The sequence below is a fragment of the Toxorhynchites rutilus genome, chromosome 2 (genome assembly GCF_029784135.1).
Source record: "Toxorhynchites rutilus septentrionalis strain SRP chromosome 2, ASM2978413v1, whole genome shotgun sequence".
NCBI classification, from domain to species: domain Eukaryota; kingdom Metazoa; phylum Arthropoda; class Insecta; order Diptera; family Culicidae; genus Toxorhynchites; species Toxorhynchites rutilus.
In genome coordinates, this window is record NC_073745.1 from 236511357 (window position 1) to 236526812 (window position 15456).

General features: G+C 38.8%; 3 protein-coding genes across 3 annotated transcripts in view; 1 reads left to right on the forward strand and 2 right to left on the reverse strand.

Moving 5' to 3' along the window:
* The window catches only part of LOC129771308 (uncharacterized), a 267638-nt gene extending 258029 nt beyond the window's left edge, over window positions 1–9609 (reverse strand). Inside the window, exon 1 of the mRNA XM_055774829.1 lies at window positions 9585–9609. Coding sequence (XP_055630804.1) covers window positions 9585–9594 — 10 coding nt within the window. The 5' untranslated portion in view covers window positions 9595–9609. The remainder of the gene's footprint in view (window positions 1–9584) is intronic.
* A 1470-nt stretch (window positions 9610–11079) lies between these two features.
* LOC129768796 (biogenesis of lysosome-related organelles complex 1 subunit 2) lies at window positions 11080–12076 on the forward strand. The gene is made up of 3 exons (XM_055770682.1): window positions 11080–11217; window positions 11278–11587; window positions 11650–12076. The coding sequence occupies exons 2-3, from the start codon at window positions 11291–11293 to the stop codon at window positions 11776–11778; spliced, it is 426 nt and encodes a 141-aa protein (XP_055626657.1). The 5' UTR covers window positions 11080–11217; window positions 11278–11290; the 3' UTR covers window positions 11779–12076.
* On the reverse strand, window positions 11928–12511 carry LOC129768797 (immediate early response 3-interacting protein 1). The gene is made up of 3 exons (XM_055770683.1): window positions 12329–12511; window positions 12159–12263; window positions 11928–12097 (listed from the first exon to the last, which is right to left on the reverse strand). Exons 1-3 carry the CDS (start codon window positions 12414–12416, stop codon window positions 12042–12044), a joined length of 249 nt encoding a protein of 82 aa, XP_055626658.1. The 5' UTR covers window positions 12417–12511; the 3' UTR covers window positions 11928–12041.
* Between the last annotated feature and the right edge of the window lie 2945 nt (window positions 12512–15456).

Genomic DNA, 15456 nt, shown 5'->3' on the forward strand with positions numbered 1-15456 from the left:
ACACACAGAAAATCTTTCTTGTTAAAAAAAAACACTGATTAAAAATGCTTAGCAGGGATATTAGCATATGAGACGAGATGAAACAAATAACACGAAGTAAGTAGCATTTTTAATGACCCAGAATCTGACTCCTTTTCCCTTAAAATGCGTCCCATTTTTAACCCCAGAGCCTTGATTTATTCAAAGAACATGATTAGACTCGTATGCTGGATATACATTTCAACTATCAACTACTATTTTTTCAAGGATTCGAATGTTTCTATTGGATGCCATAAGAAAACCACTGGATGAAAAGAAGTTGAATCAAACTTATTATGTTAATTGACCGTTATTACAAATCCAGTTCAGCTTTCAACACTTTTTGAGCATTTAATTTTCTCTACCATCAACACTGCATCTCTCTGGGTGTCAACCAACATCTTCGAGTTTCTAGCTTCGTTCGTGCTTTTCGAAGAAAATCCTCTCTCTTCAATGATGCATTGTCATGCGATAGGTTCAGAGCTTTTTTCACAAACAAGGTCAAAATTGGAAGCTCCTTCTGCGACTGAGCGATAATTTCCATCCAAGAATCATGCAATCTTTGATCTTTTATTTGATATGTAAGTTATACAATTTCAGCAGAAGACGTTGGACACAATTGTCCATACTCATTCTTTATTTTATCTGCACAAACGCCGGGCAAATGTTGTTTATCGACGAATACCTCCAAGCATAACTCCGTTCGTTTCTTCGCTATATCCGGAAAGTTGAAAATCACATCCGGGTTAATTCACGTTAGGTAACGAGTGCGATATGTCAAAGAGGATTGTATGAACAATTTATTTAAAAATCCACAGTAGAACTCACGATAGCTGGTACGAAATATTAGGACACCTTCATCGGAAATTTTGCGAAATTCCAGGTGTTTAGATTGCGGATTCCGTTGTAAATCCAATTTTAATACTTCCAGGTAGCAGTAGAATGGTTTCTGTGAAGTGATTTAGATTTCACTTTCAGTCGTTCGGATTTCATATTTTTTTCCATAACAGGTCTCACAAGTCCCGTTAGGTCATCGAAAAGGAAAGGAACCATCGGTGCCTCTGTTCACGCAAAAACTATTTAACTATTTAACTGTCGATGCTGCCGTAACACAAAAAAATCAATTTTGGTTCCAGCAGCCTATATTCCATAGCATGTGCGACATTCTCGTTTGGATGGCTTTCCTCAAGCTTATTCTTCTCTTGTTTCGTTACCTCGCCGACAGGATTTTTTAAAAAAACAACGATTCACACTGCTTAGAAAGTTGTAATGCGCTAAAACACATGCAGTAACTTATTAGAGAGCCTAAAAAAACACTGCGCAAAAAAATCCCGACTTCGTGGAACAATTCCCGACTTTTTCCCGCATTTCCCGCTTTTCCCGAATGGGTGGCCACCCTGAAAATTACCCAATTATCACGGTGTTGTTGATCCAAAAACAGAAGTAAACGATTCTGAAGTACTTCATTGCACTTCTGTCTGTACATTGGTGCTGATGAAAAGCTATCTGAACCAGGCCGTTTTGAAAATATGTTCCTTAAACCATCAAACTGCCGCCTGCAAAGTTACGAGTTGAAAAACTACATGACACGTTCCGTAAGTCCTTCCAGTATGAAGAAATTCTATTCAAGTTGTATTTCTTTCTATCAGAGAAGTTCTCCTGATATAGTGAAACCCATGGGATTAGCTCCCACATTAGTTTTTTGACCCGCAGGTTTAGAGATGAGATTTTTATGGTTTGGGAAGAATTTTGTCAAAAAGGTATAGTTAATTGGTATTGGTGTGACCCGCCGTTCGTTAGTGTGAAGAAGCGTTCCAGACTACTCCTTGGTGGTGTGTGATACACTATCTCGTTTGTGCCGAGCACACAGCACGCGATCGGGTGATCGCTGAGTACAGCAGCACCGGTGTGTGCAATTAGGTATTTTTAGAAATAAATATATTTTAAGATTTGATAGAAGTAAGATTTAAATAAAATATAGTAGTGGTATTTCATGTAATTGCCGACTATGGCAAATAGAGAGGGATCTGCTAGTATGGAGGTCTCTTACAAAGAAAATATTGTGACTCCCTCGGTTGCCCAGAAAGGGGCCGGAAAGTCGGTAAAACGCGTAACAGAAGATGTATCTTCTGAAGAAGATTCAACCAACACTAAAAAGCCCCCCTCCAAGAAATCCGCAAATCTCTCCTCTCAATCGCTTCACCCTCCTGTTTCCACTCAACCTTCGACCTAGCATTCCTCATCTGTTGTCTCCGATCCCCCTCAACCATCCACTTCCTCTCCCCCTTCTAACGACACCGTTCCCGCGCAAACCTCGTCCTCGTCCTCCCCTTCTGTTGTGTCCTCTCCCCGGGTCAAGGTTTATCCAGAAGATGCACCTGGAACTGGTCCCTGGGTTGTTTTCTTCCGGCCCAAACCAAACGGAAAAGCGCTGAATGTTATTCAGATCACGAAAGATCTGACAAGATACTCCTCCGTGATCGAAGTTTTGAAAGTTAGACCGAACAAACTGCGTGTTATCGTGGGTGATCGAAAACATGCAAACGATATTTTGATCGACCAGAGGTTCAGCCTGGAGTATCGTGTCTACGTGCCGTCCCATGACGTAGAAATCTCGGGGGTGGTAACTGAAACGGGTCTGACGTGTAAAATGATACAAGAAGGATTTGGAAAATTTAAAAGACTCCCTTTGGTGAGTGTTAAAATCTTGGACTGCCGCCAACTAGGGAAAGTCTCACAAGAAGGGGGAGAGACTAAATTCACGCCGTCCGACTCGTTTCGAGTAACTTTTGTTGGTTCCGCCCTCCCTGACTACGTCATGGTGGATAAATTGAGGCTGCCTTTGCGACTCTTCGTGCCAAAGTCCATGACTTGCCAAAAATGCAAGTCAGTTGGTCACACTTCAGCTTATTGTGCCAACAAGGAGCGCTGTGCCACTTGCGGAGAGCAACATGAGGGGAAATCCTGCATTGCGACTGAGCATAAATGTCCATATTGCGGGGGATCTCCACATGAGCTCTCAGCTTGTGAAACTTACAAGAGTCGCTGGGAGAAGCAGAAGCGCTCTTTAAAGGAACGTTCGAAGCGCACTTTTGCGGAAATTTTAAAGGGCGCTTCTCCACTGGCCCAACAACAACAACAAACAATCTCCACAAACAATGTTTTCTCTACGTTGCCAGTTGATGAAATGGAAGCGGACACAGCTAGCGGGGGCACTCCGTTTATTTTCAAAGGGAATCCCCGGCGCAAAAATGTGACCACTCCCAAATTTCAAGAACAAGTTCCCCCGGTGATACCCCCTGTTAGTTTGCCTAAAAAATCGAGTGCAGCGGACAAGCAAAATCAGGTTCCTCCTGGCTTCCGTGGGCATAGTTCACCCTCGAACGACCCAGCACTCGAGGTGACATCAAAAACCCCATCTGTCCCTGTTTTTCCGTCCAGCTCAACTTCCCAATCGGGATTTATAAAGTTGACTGACCTTGTGGATCAAATCTTCACGTGTTTTAATGTCTCCGACTCCATCAGAACTATTGTCATCTCAATGCTTCCAGTATTAAAGACAATTCTGCAACAATTGATGCAAACATGGCCCCTCCTTGCAATGATTATCTCTCTCGATGTCTAATTCAAATAGAGAGGTCGGAGATATCACTGTTTTACAGTGGAATTGTCGTAGTCTTATCCCTAAATTGGATACATTCAAATTTTTAATTCATAAGTTCAATTGTGATGTTTTTGCTCTGTCCGAAACTTGGCTTTCTTCGCGAGATGATCTCTCTTTCCACGATTTTAATATTATACGCTTAGACCGTGATGACAGATACGGAGGGGTGCTACTGGGGATCAATAAGTGCCACTCATTTTTTCGAATTGACCTTCCACCTATTGGAGGGATCGAAGCTGTTGCTTGTCATGCAAACATCAGAGGCAAAGACCTCTGTATTGTCAGCTTGTATTGGCCTCCGAGAGCTGCGGTTAGCCGCAAACAACTTGATGACATGTGCTCACTCCTTCCTGAGCCACGATTGATCTTGGGAGACTTCAACTCTCACGGAACTGCCTGGGGGGAACAGTACGACGACAATCGTTCATTGTTGATATATGACCTTTGTAACAGCTTCAATATGACCGTTTTGAACACTGGGGAAACAACACGTGTACCTAAACCTCCTGCTAACCCAAGTGCTCTTGACCTCTCGCTTTGCTCGAATGCACTATCGTTAGATTGCATGTGGAATGTAATCCAGGACCCCAACGGTAGTGATCACTTGCCAATCAAAATTTCCATCACATCATTTTTCAGAATCAATAAACATGGCATATGACCTCACAAGACACATTGACTGGAAAAAATATACGGACGCGATTGCTCTAGCCATCAATTCCAGAGATGGTTTACCTCCATTGGTGGAGTATAACTTCCTTTCTCGTTTAATCTATGACAGCGCGTTTCGTCAAACAAAACCCATCCCAGGTTCTACTATTCGTCGAAGGCCTCCCAATCCATGGTGGGATAGCCAATGTTCCAAGCTTTTTGTAGAAAAATCGAATGCATTTAAAGCTTTTCGGAAACGTGGAACCCCTGAAAATTTTCAAACGTATTTATCCCTTGAGAACCAGTTCAAAAATTTAATCAAAGGGAAAAAAACGTGCTTATTGGCGAAATTTCGTGGGAGGTTTGGTACGAGAACCGTCAATGAAAAAAATATGGAAAGTGGCTCGAAACATGAGAAATCGCTCTTCAACGAATGAAAGCGAAGAATATTCACATAGATGGATTTTTAATTTTGCACGGAAGGTTTGTCCTGATTCCGCTCCTGTGCAAAAAATAGTTCGAGATATACCACAAGATAGGTGCGATCTTGATTCCGAGTTTTCGATGGTAGAATTCTCTCTTGCTCTCCTTTCTTGTAACAATTCTGCTCCGGGATCGGATCGAATTAAGTTCAACTTGCTGAAAAACCTCCCTGATGTGGCGAAACACCGCTTGTTGAATTTATTCAATCGGTTTCTGGAGCATAATATTGTTCCAGATGATTGGAGACAAGTACGAGCTATAGCTATTCAAAAACCCGGAAAACCCGCGTCCAACTTCAATTCGTACCGCCCAATAGCAATGCTGTCTTGTATACGGAAATTGTTGGAGAAAATGATCTTGTTTCGCCTTGATCGATGGGTTGAAAAGAATGGCCTCTACTTAAGCCCCCTTTTGTACAACTTCTACGTAAGCGACATCGACAATTGCCTTACACAAAATTGCAGCCTAAGACAACTTGCAGATGATGGAGTGGTGTCTGTCGTAGGATCAAACGAATCCGACCTGCAAGGATCCTTACAAGATACTTTGAACAATTTTTCAACCTGGGACATTGGGCTAGGGATCGAATTCTCCACGTAGAAAACAGAGATGGTGGTTTTTTCTAGGAAGCATAGACCAGCAAAACCAAAGCTTCAACTTTTGGGTAAACCGATCACTCATGCTATGTCATTCAAGTATCTTGGGGTCTGGTTCGACTCCAAATGTACTTGGGGGGCCCATATTAGGTATCTGAGTAAAAAATGCCAACAAAGAATAAACTTTCTCCGTACAATTACCGGCACCTGGTGGGGAGCCCATCCAGAAGATCTTATAATGTTGTATCGAACAACTATTCTCTCAGTGATGGAGTATGGCAGTTTCTGTTTTCAATCAGCTGCCAAAGCACATCTCATTAAACTCGAGCGAATTCAGTATCTTTGTCTCCGTATTGCGTTGGGATGTATGCCCTCAACGCATACCATGAGCCTCGAGGTTTTGGCAGGCGTACTCCCACTAAAAGATCGCTTCAATTTATTATCTCTTCGGTTCCTCATCCGGTGTAAGGTTATGAACCCATTGGTGATCGGAAATTTTGAGCAGCTGATCGAGCTAAATTTTCATTCTGGATTCATGAGCTCATATCATGAATTCGTCTCCATGCAGGTTGATCCTTCTTCGTATATTCCCAACCGTGTTTGTTTTCCTGACTACATCAATTCCTCTGTGCATTTTGATCTGTTCATGAAGGAGAAAATCCATGATATTCCAGATTATCTTCTATCGGGGATCGTTCCTACGATCTTTAATGCAAAGTATGGGAGTAACATGGGACTTTATTCGCACCTTCTCCCGACTCATGTCCAATCACTGTTCGTTAGACGCGTTACTCTTTCGTTTCAATCTGGCCGGTAGCAATCTCTGCATTTGTGGCCGAGGTTACCACGACATCGAACACCTTGTTTGGTCGTGCGAGGTGTATCTGGTTGCCAGATCGAATTTAGAAAACTCCCTTCGGGCTAGAGGAAGGCAGCCCAATGTGCCGGTGAGAGATGTGTTGGCTCGGTTACACCTTGATTACATGTCCCAAATATATGTTTTCCTTAAAGCTATCGATGTTCGTGTGTGATTATCCTTATATCCTTATACCCTGCTTTTCTTCCTTTACGAGTAATTGGTCCCCTTGCTTTAATCAGGAGAACAAGTTGAAATGTAAATTCACAATAGATATACGAATAGATTTAAGAATTAAGTGTGTGTGATTATCAACATTGTAATAATTTCCTTATATCCCATCCTTTTCCTGAAAAATTATGTCACCCTTCTAAACTCGAGTCCACCGCGAGTAATCGGTTTCCCACATTACTAACCATAGATTTAAGAAAATTGTTTGTATATATATATATATATATATATATATATATATATATATATATATATATATATATATATATATATATATATATATATATATATATATATATATATGTATATATATATATATATATATATATATATATATATATATATATATATATATATATATATATAGTTTTAAATACATATTAAAGAATTCGGCTCCTTTAAACTTATGTAACTGAGCCTGTAAAAATAAACGAATTAAAAAAAAAATGATAATTGGGTAATTTGGCATAATTTGACATCAATTCATAAAATCGGGAAGTCATGGCATGGTTCAATGAATAGGGGCTTCAGATTCTGGACTGGTCAGTTTATTTACCAGATCACAACTCAATCAAGAACTTATGAGGAGTTCGTACGATTAGTAGATGCAGCTTACAAGCAGTACGAGTGATTTGAAGAGCTTAAACAAACAATATCTTCCGCGTAGAACGAGATACACACTACAACGTGGCGAAGCTTGGTCAAAACCACCCCGAATGGGTTATTTAAGTTAATTGAGAACTAAAGATGACCTACGAATTAGGAGCTTATTGTTATTTATGTGAAATTAACGTTAATTTTGTAAAGGAGTGAGGGTTTTCCCATCTGGTTCTATAGTTATGAAACACTGGAATTTTTGTTTTTTGAATGTTTCGCGCATGAACACAACAATAAAGTTCAAACGGCCAGTCTTTTAAATGAAGATAGTTGTTATGTCCTACACTATATACTTCAATTGATCCGACTTCTTACATATCTCTGGAATCTCTGAAAAATGAGTGGTTCTATAGTTGTGAAACGCAGTTGGTTCAACGCTCCTACAGAAGTAGGTGAGTCTATAAATATACTATAAATTGTTGGGAATCAGAGCAGTGAGTCCGAAGTCCCTAAGGAGGATGGTTGGTATTTTGCTACCACGTGGAATGAAAGGAATTTTTCACTTCCAAATGCATTCTCAGAATATGCAGAAAGCAAACATAGGACAGAGTTTACACTGACGGACAGAGAAATATTAAATAGAATGTACCGTGTCCGTTTCTATAAAGTTAGGTAGCGAGTGTGTGTGAATCGATGGTATGCATTAACGAATTTCATGTCAACTTCATGTTTCATGTCATGTCATTGATCATTAACCCCTTCCCGTATTATTTAATACGTCATGTTATGTTATTCAAGTACCCACGAGTGAGGCTCGATGTTGTACGGGAAAGGGTTAAACAAACTTTGCGAACTTGAAATATAAAATATATATATAGGCTACTTCTTGAAAACCGTCAAAGTATTTTTCTATTTTTTTACGAAAATTTAACACAAACACTCACGTAATGTCAGAAAATAAACTGTATTGTTTGAACTTTCATAAAAAATACCAAAAAAATAAAAAAAGATAAAAAAATTTAATTAAAAATTTATTTACAACTAATCATATTTTTATTCAAAGTCAAGATAGCGATGCAGTGTATTCAACAACGTTTTAGATCTTATTCAAATATGAACTTTTGTCGAAGACGTCAACTTTCGATCTTTTATAGTTTCTGGAATTTATGACATTTTTGTATGGAGACTCCTGAAAAACTTCTCGTAACATTCTTATGTGTGAATTCTCGCGATTGACATGTTCTTGGCGTGTTGCTAAATGGACAAAAGTTTGCAGAATATGTCAATCGCGATATCTCAACTAAGTATCAACAAATGACGCAAGTTAATACATATGTTGAGACGGCAAAAGTTCCAATGGGAACGTTAACGCCTGTTGCGAGCGAACCCCGTTGGGTCGATGAGGCAGGCGAAATGTCGAAACTAGGTGACAGTGACATATCTGACAGTGCGAACCGAATTAAAATAGACAAACAATCAGATATACAAAACACAAGCTAAAGAACACAATAGGCAGACGTAAACAATTAGATTGAAAAGTGAAATTTATAAAACTTACTATTGAACACACGAATTACACAAATTAAAAGTTAAGGGACAGAAATGTGAGTCATAAACTTCATCGCACACTGTACCAAAGCAACAAAATGCTGTGCGTACCCAGCAAACATTAAATCGTATAACTAGCGTATATACAACACCATATATCCCATATTTTGGGTGGTATATGAAGCGCCAAACTGGCATATACATGCCAAAAAGGAGGTGGTATACATACATGACAATTGCTTGCAAATTAGTTTGGACGAATACAGGACCTACACATGCATCTAGTACGACTTTCGCCAGACGATTATACGATTTACTACAGGCAAAAAAAACGAATGGCGGAAAATATTCGTGAGGTTATAATTATTTTTATAGCCTAACGAACCACCTTTTGTAGATATGACAACATTTATATTTCTGAAAATAGGAATTATTCAATTGGCTTTTAGTGGGAGGAGGCAGAGATATTTAAAATGAATGATGGCGATGATTAAGAATTTTTTTCCGATGGTATTCGAACTCCGGTTGTTTGGATGATAAACAACGGCTATCTGAAATGTAATTCTGGAGCAGTTGAAACTCGTACATATAATAGGAAAAGATGCAATCGAACGCGTCATTTCTGGTCGTCTATTGTATTTTAGTGGAAATATCTTGAAATTTATATAGAAATGGTCAAGTAAGGTTCAGTACTACATATTTGAAGTAATCAAATGACATGGAGTAAACATTTTGAAGTAATATGGCCTCAATTACGATCTAATATGATTTACTGTTGAACGATTTCCCACAGCATGTAATACAATTTTTCGCAGTACTAACGGGTGTTAAATAAAAAATGAGAATTTTGTCAATTACATATAAAAAAAATTTTTTTTTCATCGATTTCAGTATTTTTTAGTAATAACATTATGTATTTTCTTCAAAAAAATGTACTTACTTTGTTTCATTAAACGATGTTGTATCCAACTCGATCCATTTTTCGCATAAGCTTCTTTCCAGAAGTGGTATCATTTCTTTGAACACTGATGAAACTGTTGGTTGAGCCATACCAAGTCAAAAGTTTTCTCCTTCATTACATTAATTTGATACAACCAGAAGCCAGAAGATTCAAACAAAGAAGATTCAACAAATTTCAAAGCTGCAGATGTAGCAGTACTTCTGAAAGTTGTTTGTAACACGGTTGTATCCAAAATATTTTTAAATGCTTCTCGACTAAGTCTGATATACTGCCGAAACCTTGAAACAAAAGAATAATTATTAACATTTATATCAGAAACGTATATAAGACAAACTCACTCATTTTCACTGAGCGAAAGAGAGTCACTTTTATCACATTTCGAGATCTTTTCTTTTTAATCACAATTCACAATTAATCACAATTGTTATATTACATCAAATTAAATTTGTTTTTTGGCATTGATATTTGCAATAGCTGTGTGTCGTGACCAGGGTCCCGCAATTTGGACGCCATCTTCAAATTTAGGTTGCTTCGACCTGAAAGGTACTTTCCACACCAAAAATCGTACACAGAATGGATTCTCAACTCGATGCAATGCATCATCCAACCTCGAGAATCAAATTCTCTCGCGCTTAATTATCTCTCAGGGCTCTCGTTTTCCTGAAGTGATGCCAGATTTACGGCAACTCGTAAATATTCGAAATGTGACCGTATATCGTAGAAGCTGGTACTTGAAGACAATTTTCAATGTTATTGTGTTTTCCTTTTATTGCACGGGATTTTATTTCGTTTATCTTCGTACCCAATTCGTACAAAATTCCTTTCTAAACATAAATGGAGCTCTCTGAAACCCTTGTCGTTCATCATTTTCAATATTTTTAACATCTATGGGGAAAGTCCGTCAAAATCTGAACTCTCTGTTCTCACATCGGAGTAAAGAGAATCATTCTCTTCTCTTCGGCTCGGCCTTCGGCAATCATCGTTCTCTTCGAACATCTCTCCTTCCGGTAAATCTTACGTTTAAGAAACTGCGTTTTCCGACACTGTTATTTAGAGTGTACAAGAAATGGGTTAATTTCAGTGCAAACTGAAGGAATTAATTATTAAAGCTGTCATATATAGCTGTATATTATTTTATGTCAGCTTTATTTCCCACACTGTGGAGGTTGCTTTGTTTACAAACCCAAAAATTTGACATTTCTCTTCGAGACAAATTTTGCTCGAAATATAGTACACTGAAAATACTAACTCGAAAAAGATACATAATACTAAAATCAATTGGATTCGAGTTTGAATTATCTCGAAACAAGTTACTCGTTTCGAAATGCGCAATGTCACCCACCCCTGGTTCACCGTGACTGGTTTTCACTGACATAAGGATAATCACTACAAACACCAGCTGGCACCTCTCTTTCAGTGATTTTCTATTCAAGCTACAAAAAGATGGCTACTTAGCAGTCCCCTGATTATGTACATAATTTTACAGACAATTTATATTCTCACACAGACATCTGAAAATAAAAAAATCTGGCATCTCTTGTAGAAGAAAACAACAAAAACAAATCATCACAAATGCAAAGAGTAATTGCATCTCTTCAACTACTTTTAATTTGTGTGTTCGAACAGCGTTTTTAACTTAATTTTATTACTAAAAGCTCAATTCCCTTTACAGAATAAAACACACAATGGAGGAAGACTTCGGTGGTGTCACGGATTCTCCAAAACGAGGCCCTACCCTGTCAACATCCACTTCTAGCTTTGAACCATTCGATGCACACGATCCGAACTTATCTCGATTGGCGACCAAAATGTTTCAAAAAACAGGCGAATACATTACACACGAACTGAGCACTACTGTTGAAGATTATAAACTGATCGAGAATATGAACAAAGCTATGATGGGGAAGGTGTCGGAAATGAGACAAATGTCCGATTCTATAGCAGCCAAAAATAACGAACTGAACAGGAATTATGAAGAGTTGGTAAGTTGTATTTACTATGAGCACTAATAAATTCTAAAGTTCCCCGATGGGTTCTGTTTCAGAAACCTCTACTGCAGAAAATCGACGACATTGAATCCACGGTTGACAAACTAGAAGCAGCAGCTTATCAGTTGGATGCGTACACGATTCGGTTGGAAAATAAGTTCAAAACTTTGAAGTCCAAAAAATAACTTAACGTTGTCGGTTGTAGCGACAATACGGCTCAAAATTACTGAACATGTTCTCTCGTCATTTAGTCAAATTCAAATTGTGTGATCTGTGGATTGCAATATGTTGCAAAACACCTGTCATCGCAGAACCCGTATTCCAGTTTTACTCATTTACGCTTTCAAAATAAAAATGCATCGTGATTAAATATAAAGCATTACATTTAATATAGTACACATGAATCATTCATAACAGCACAAACCATTGTAGAAGTTAGCACCGTTTATCATCCTAATAACAATTTGAATACTATCGCTATAAGATTCAGAAATATCAATGGAACTGAAAAGAATGCATAACGTTAGTATCAACCCAGTGTTGCATTTATATGGTTCAAATATACTTTTGGCCACAGTCCGAATTGCTCGTATCAAATTTAATATTTGCGCCTTTGTTGTTGGGGTTTCGCCGAAGCCGTGAACTTGAACCGAGGAAGCTCCCATTCCAACTAGAAATTGAAAACGTGTCAATATTATTAAGTTACTATGAAATTATTCCAGCGATAATACTCACATTTGGATAGAAATCTTTCTTCGTGTAAAATGCAGATCGCGTTTAAGCAAAGCAAAGAAGCCTCGATGAGTGACCACAATGTGAACATTTTGAAAAAATAATCTGTTCAAATTTTGAAATCTTAGTTCTGCTCGAGCTAAATTGGAGTGAAATCAAACGAATGTGTTTACATTTTGTCAAAAATAAGAAACGTCATCGGTATTTACGAACCGTAACGCAGTTACCATTACCTTTCTTGTAAATGGCATACCTTCTCCGTGAAGGGGTTCAACATTTTTTTACAGAAACATTAATCAGAATCCATCTTCTGGCAGAATTGACCAAGATGCGATTATTGACGAATTTCATGCTAAAGTGCGATTTACATACAACATCCACGTCACGTTCACGTCCAGTTACGTCACGTTACGTCAGCTATTCTACCATGCAATTCTTATGAAAACATTCACATACATCGGCAACGTAACGACCCGTCAGCTTACGTTCAACGAAAACGACCGGCAGAATTTGTAGAAAAGAATAATTGACGGAGAGGGACGGTTCGTTGGATTTTTGTCTCGGCTTTTGTTTTGATTTTGGTTGTATTTTTTATGCAAACATATCTCTTAGTTCCAAATGTCGGATTCAAAATCATTCGCGACTAGCTGTGAAAAAAGTCTAGCGTGGCACGAGTTTTTCTATTCCGAGCGGGAAGTGCGTAGCGTCCAACTTTTTGAAGTACGATGTAACTGCATCACGAATTTCTTCAGTGTTATCGAATCGTTGACCGCAACCGAACGCCTGTTTCATCACCGGGAATAAGTGATAGTCGCTAGGGGCACGGTCTGGGGAATAAGGAGGATGCTCGAACACAGTCGATTTGAATTTTTTCAATTGCTCTTGAGTTACGCGAGCAGGATGGGGCCGCGCATTATCGTGGATGGGGAACACTCCTTTCGTCGATAAACCTGGCCTTTTGTTCTCAATCGCGGCTCTTAATCGGTCCTAAACTTCACAATAGTACGGTGATGAAACAGGCGTTCGACGGTCAACGATTCGATAACACTGAAGAAATTCGTGACGCAAATACATCGTACTTCAAAAAGTTGGACGCTACGCACTTCGCGCTCGAAATAGAAAAACTCGTGCCACGCTATAAAAAAATGCCTCGGCGATTATGTAGAAAAATATAAAATAAAACGTAGATTACGAAAATTACCTTGTTTTTTGTCCTAACCAGGGGTACCAAATGTACCGCACCACGACTGTATTCTGACGACTGTCACCATCATTGGCCCGTAACAGTCGTTAGATCAATCTATTAACGACAATCACACAGTGAAAATGTCGTGCGAAATTTATATTTACTGTCGTGTGCTGTACACGGCTGCATTTCCATATGTGAGTATTTTGTTCATTCGTCTGCGACAGGCCTGGTTGCTAACTAGTCATGTTGTTTGTAGATTCGGAATGCAATCGTAAATGCATTGCTACTGTCGTGAATGATTTTTTTCCCTCGTGCTGATGATGTCGGGTGTCTTTGTATATATTATGCAACGTCGTTCGCTTACAAAAGTGTGTTCTTTATTCACCAGTATTTTATTCATTTTCTCATTCGCAAACTATAGGTTGTAGGCTTTGAAACGGAAGATAATTTTCAGTTTCAGGTGAATTCTGCAGCATATTCCGAAATGGAAAAAAAATATTTGTTGGTCGATGACGCGGCTATCATATGTGGAGAGCAAGTGAGCAGTGTGAGCAACAGGGGAGAATCTGTTGATAGAAATGCGAGAGGAAGTGTTGTGGGTGGAATTAGCGTAGATCGAACGTTTAAAGTTGGCTTCATTTGTGTTTATTGAGGCGATTTGAAATTGATTTGATCGAAATAAGGCCAAAAATGCATTGTTATATATTAATCTGTCACCACAATTATTAGTTTCCTACTTGGAGGATAAATCTAAACATTCCCAACACTGAGTATTTCCCGATGTCATCAATATATTAACAAAGAAACTCTCGCCTAGAATCATTAGGGATCCGTGCTTTTTTCTCCTATGAATTGCTGCTCATTTGTGTACCTATCTTGATTCGGCCATACCAGCAGTACATCATTCTCGATACAGCCGACCTAAAATTGAACCGGCTGTCTCTGTATATACGTAACTTGTGCTCACAACCACATCCCAGAGCGTACTGGTGAAAAAGCACAAACGCATAAAATAAAGGCTTGTTTTACGATCGCAATTTCTTGGTCATGACATTTTTCTTGCGACAGTCAAATTTTACAGTAACTCGGGTAAACCGATGATATTCATCGCATCGTGAGCGACTGTTACAGCGACAGAATTAATGGAGTAGCAGACACGAAAAAATGGAAAATGAACAGTACGTTTGGCTCACTACGATCGGGCCCGACAAATCAGACAAATTCGACGAAGCACCGACTGCTATAGTACAGGTTTATTTTATTCATTCGTGCTCTGTCGCTTGTATGCGAATGTAGCGCGCACACAGTGAGTCTCGATTTTATTTCATACCGACTGTAATGAAAATGCAGTACTTTTGGGACGCCTGGTCCTAACTTTATTTTTCCGCGATTTCTGAGGCACTGAAACTAATTATTTGAACAACCCTCGTATTATTGTTGAATACAGGTCTGGACTACGGGGCTTAAGCTTTCAAATACATAATACAAATAATTCAATGATTTTCATAAAATCTTTCTATATTTAGAACTGATTCTAGGCATGCTGATTTGAAAGAGGGCGTTGCAATTTAAAATTATTGTAGGTGGCGACACCATGAATAACATTAAATAAATCATTCGTTTGACATTTGACGTGACGGTGCTGGTGCGAGTATTGACTGCATGTGTGAATTGGTGGAGGAGTTGACGGAACGTGGACGTTCTTTTCCGTAACGTTCTATGTGAATCGCGCATAACTCGTCTTATGAGCACCTGACACGATCAAAATTATTGACAATGATTGTGTTCAATATCAACATTTTTCCATCTTACACGGTCAATATTTCCATCAACCCGGAACAACGAAAGTATTCGCGAAGACTAGTGGCGATATTCGAGTTTGAGATCCAAACTATTCTCCATCAGATAGTTTGAGATCCAAACTTTTCTCCATCAGATTAGA

Excerpts from the sequence above, each read along its gene's own strand:
- LOC129768796 (XM_055770682.1), top strand. The coding sequence starts at position 11,291 with ATGGAGGAAGACTTCGGTGGTGTCACGGATTCTCCAAAACGAGGCCCT. Across the intron at positions 11,588-11,649 it reads ACAGGAATTATGAAGAGTTG|AAACCTCTACTGCAGAAAAT; the intron begins GTAAGTTGTATT and ends GTTCTGTTTCAG.
- LOC129768797 (XM_055770683.1), bottom strand. The coding sequence starts at position 12,416 with ATGTTCACATTGTGGTCACTCATCGAGGCTTCTTTGCTTTGCTTAAAC. Across the intron at positions 12,264-12,328 it reads AGAAAGATTTCTATCCAAAT|TTGGAATGGGAGCTTCCTCG; the intron begins GTGAGTATTATC and ends TTCAATTTCTAG. Across the intron at positions 12,098-12,158 it reads AATTCGGACTGTGGCCAAAA|TTCCATTGATATTTCTGAAT; the intron begins GTATATTTGAAC and ends CATTCTTTTCAG.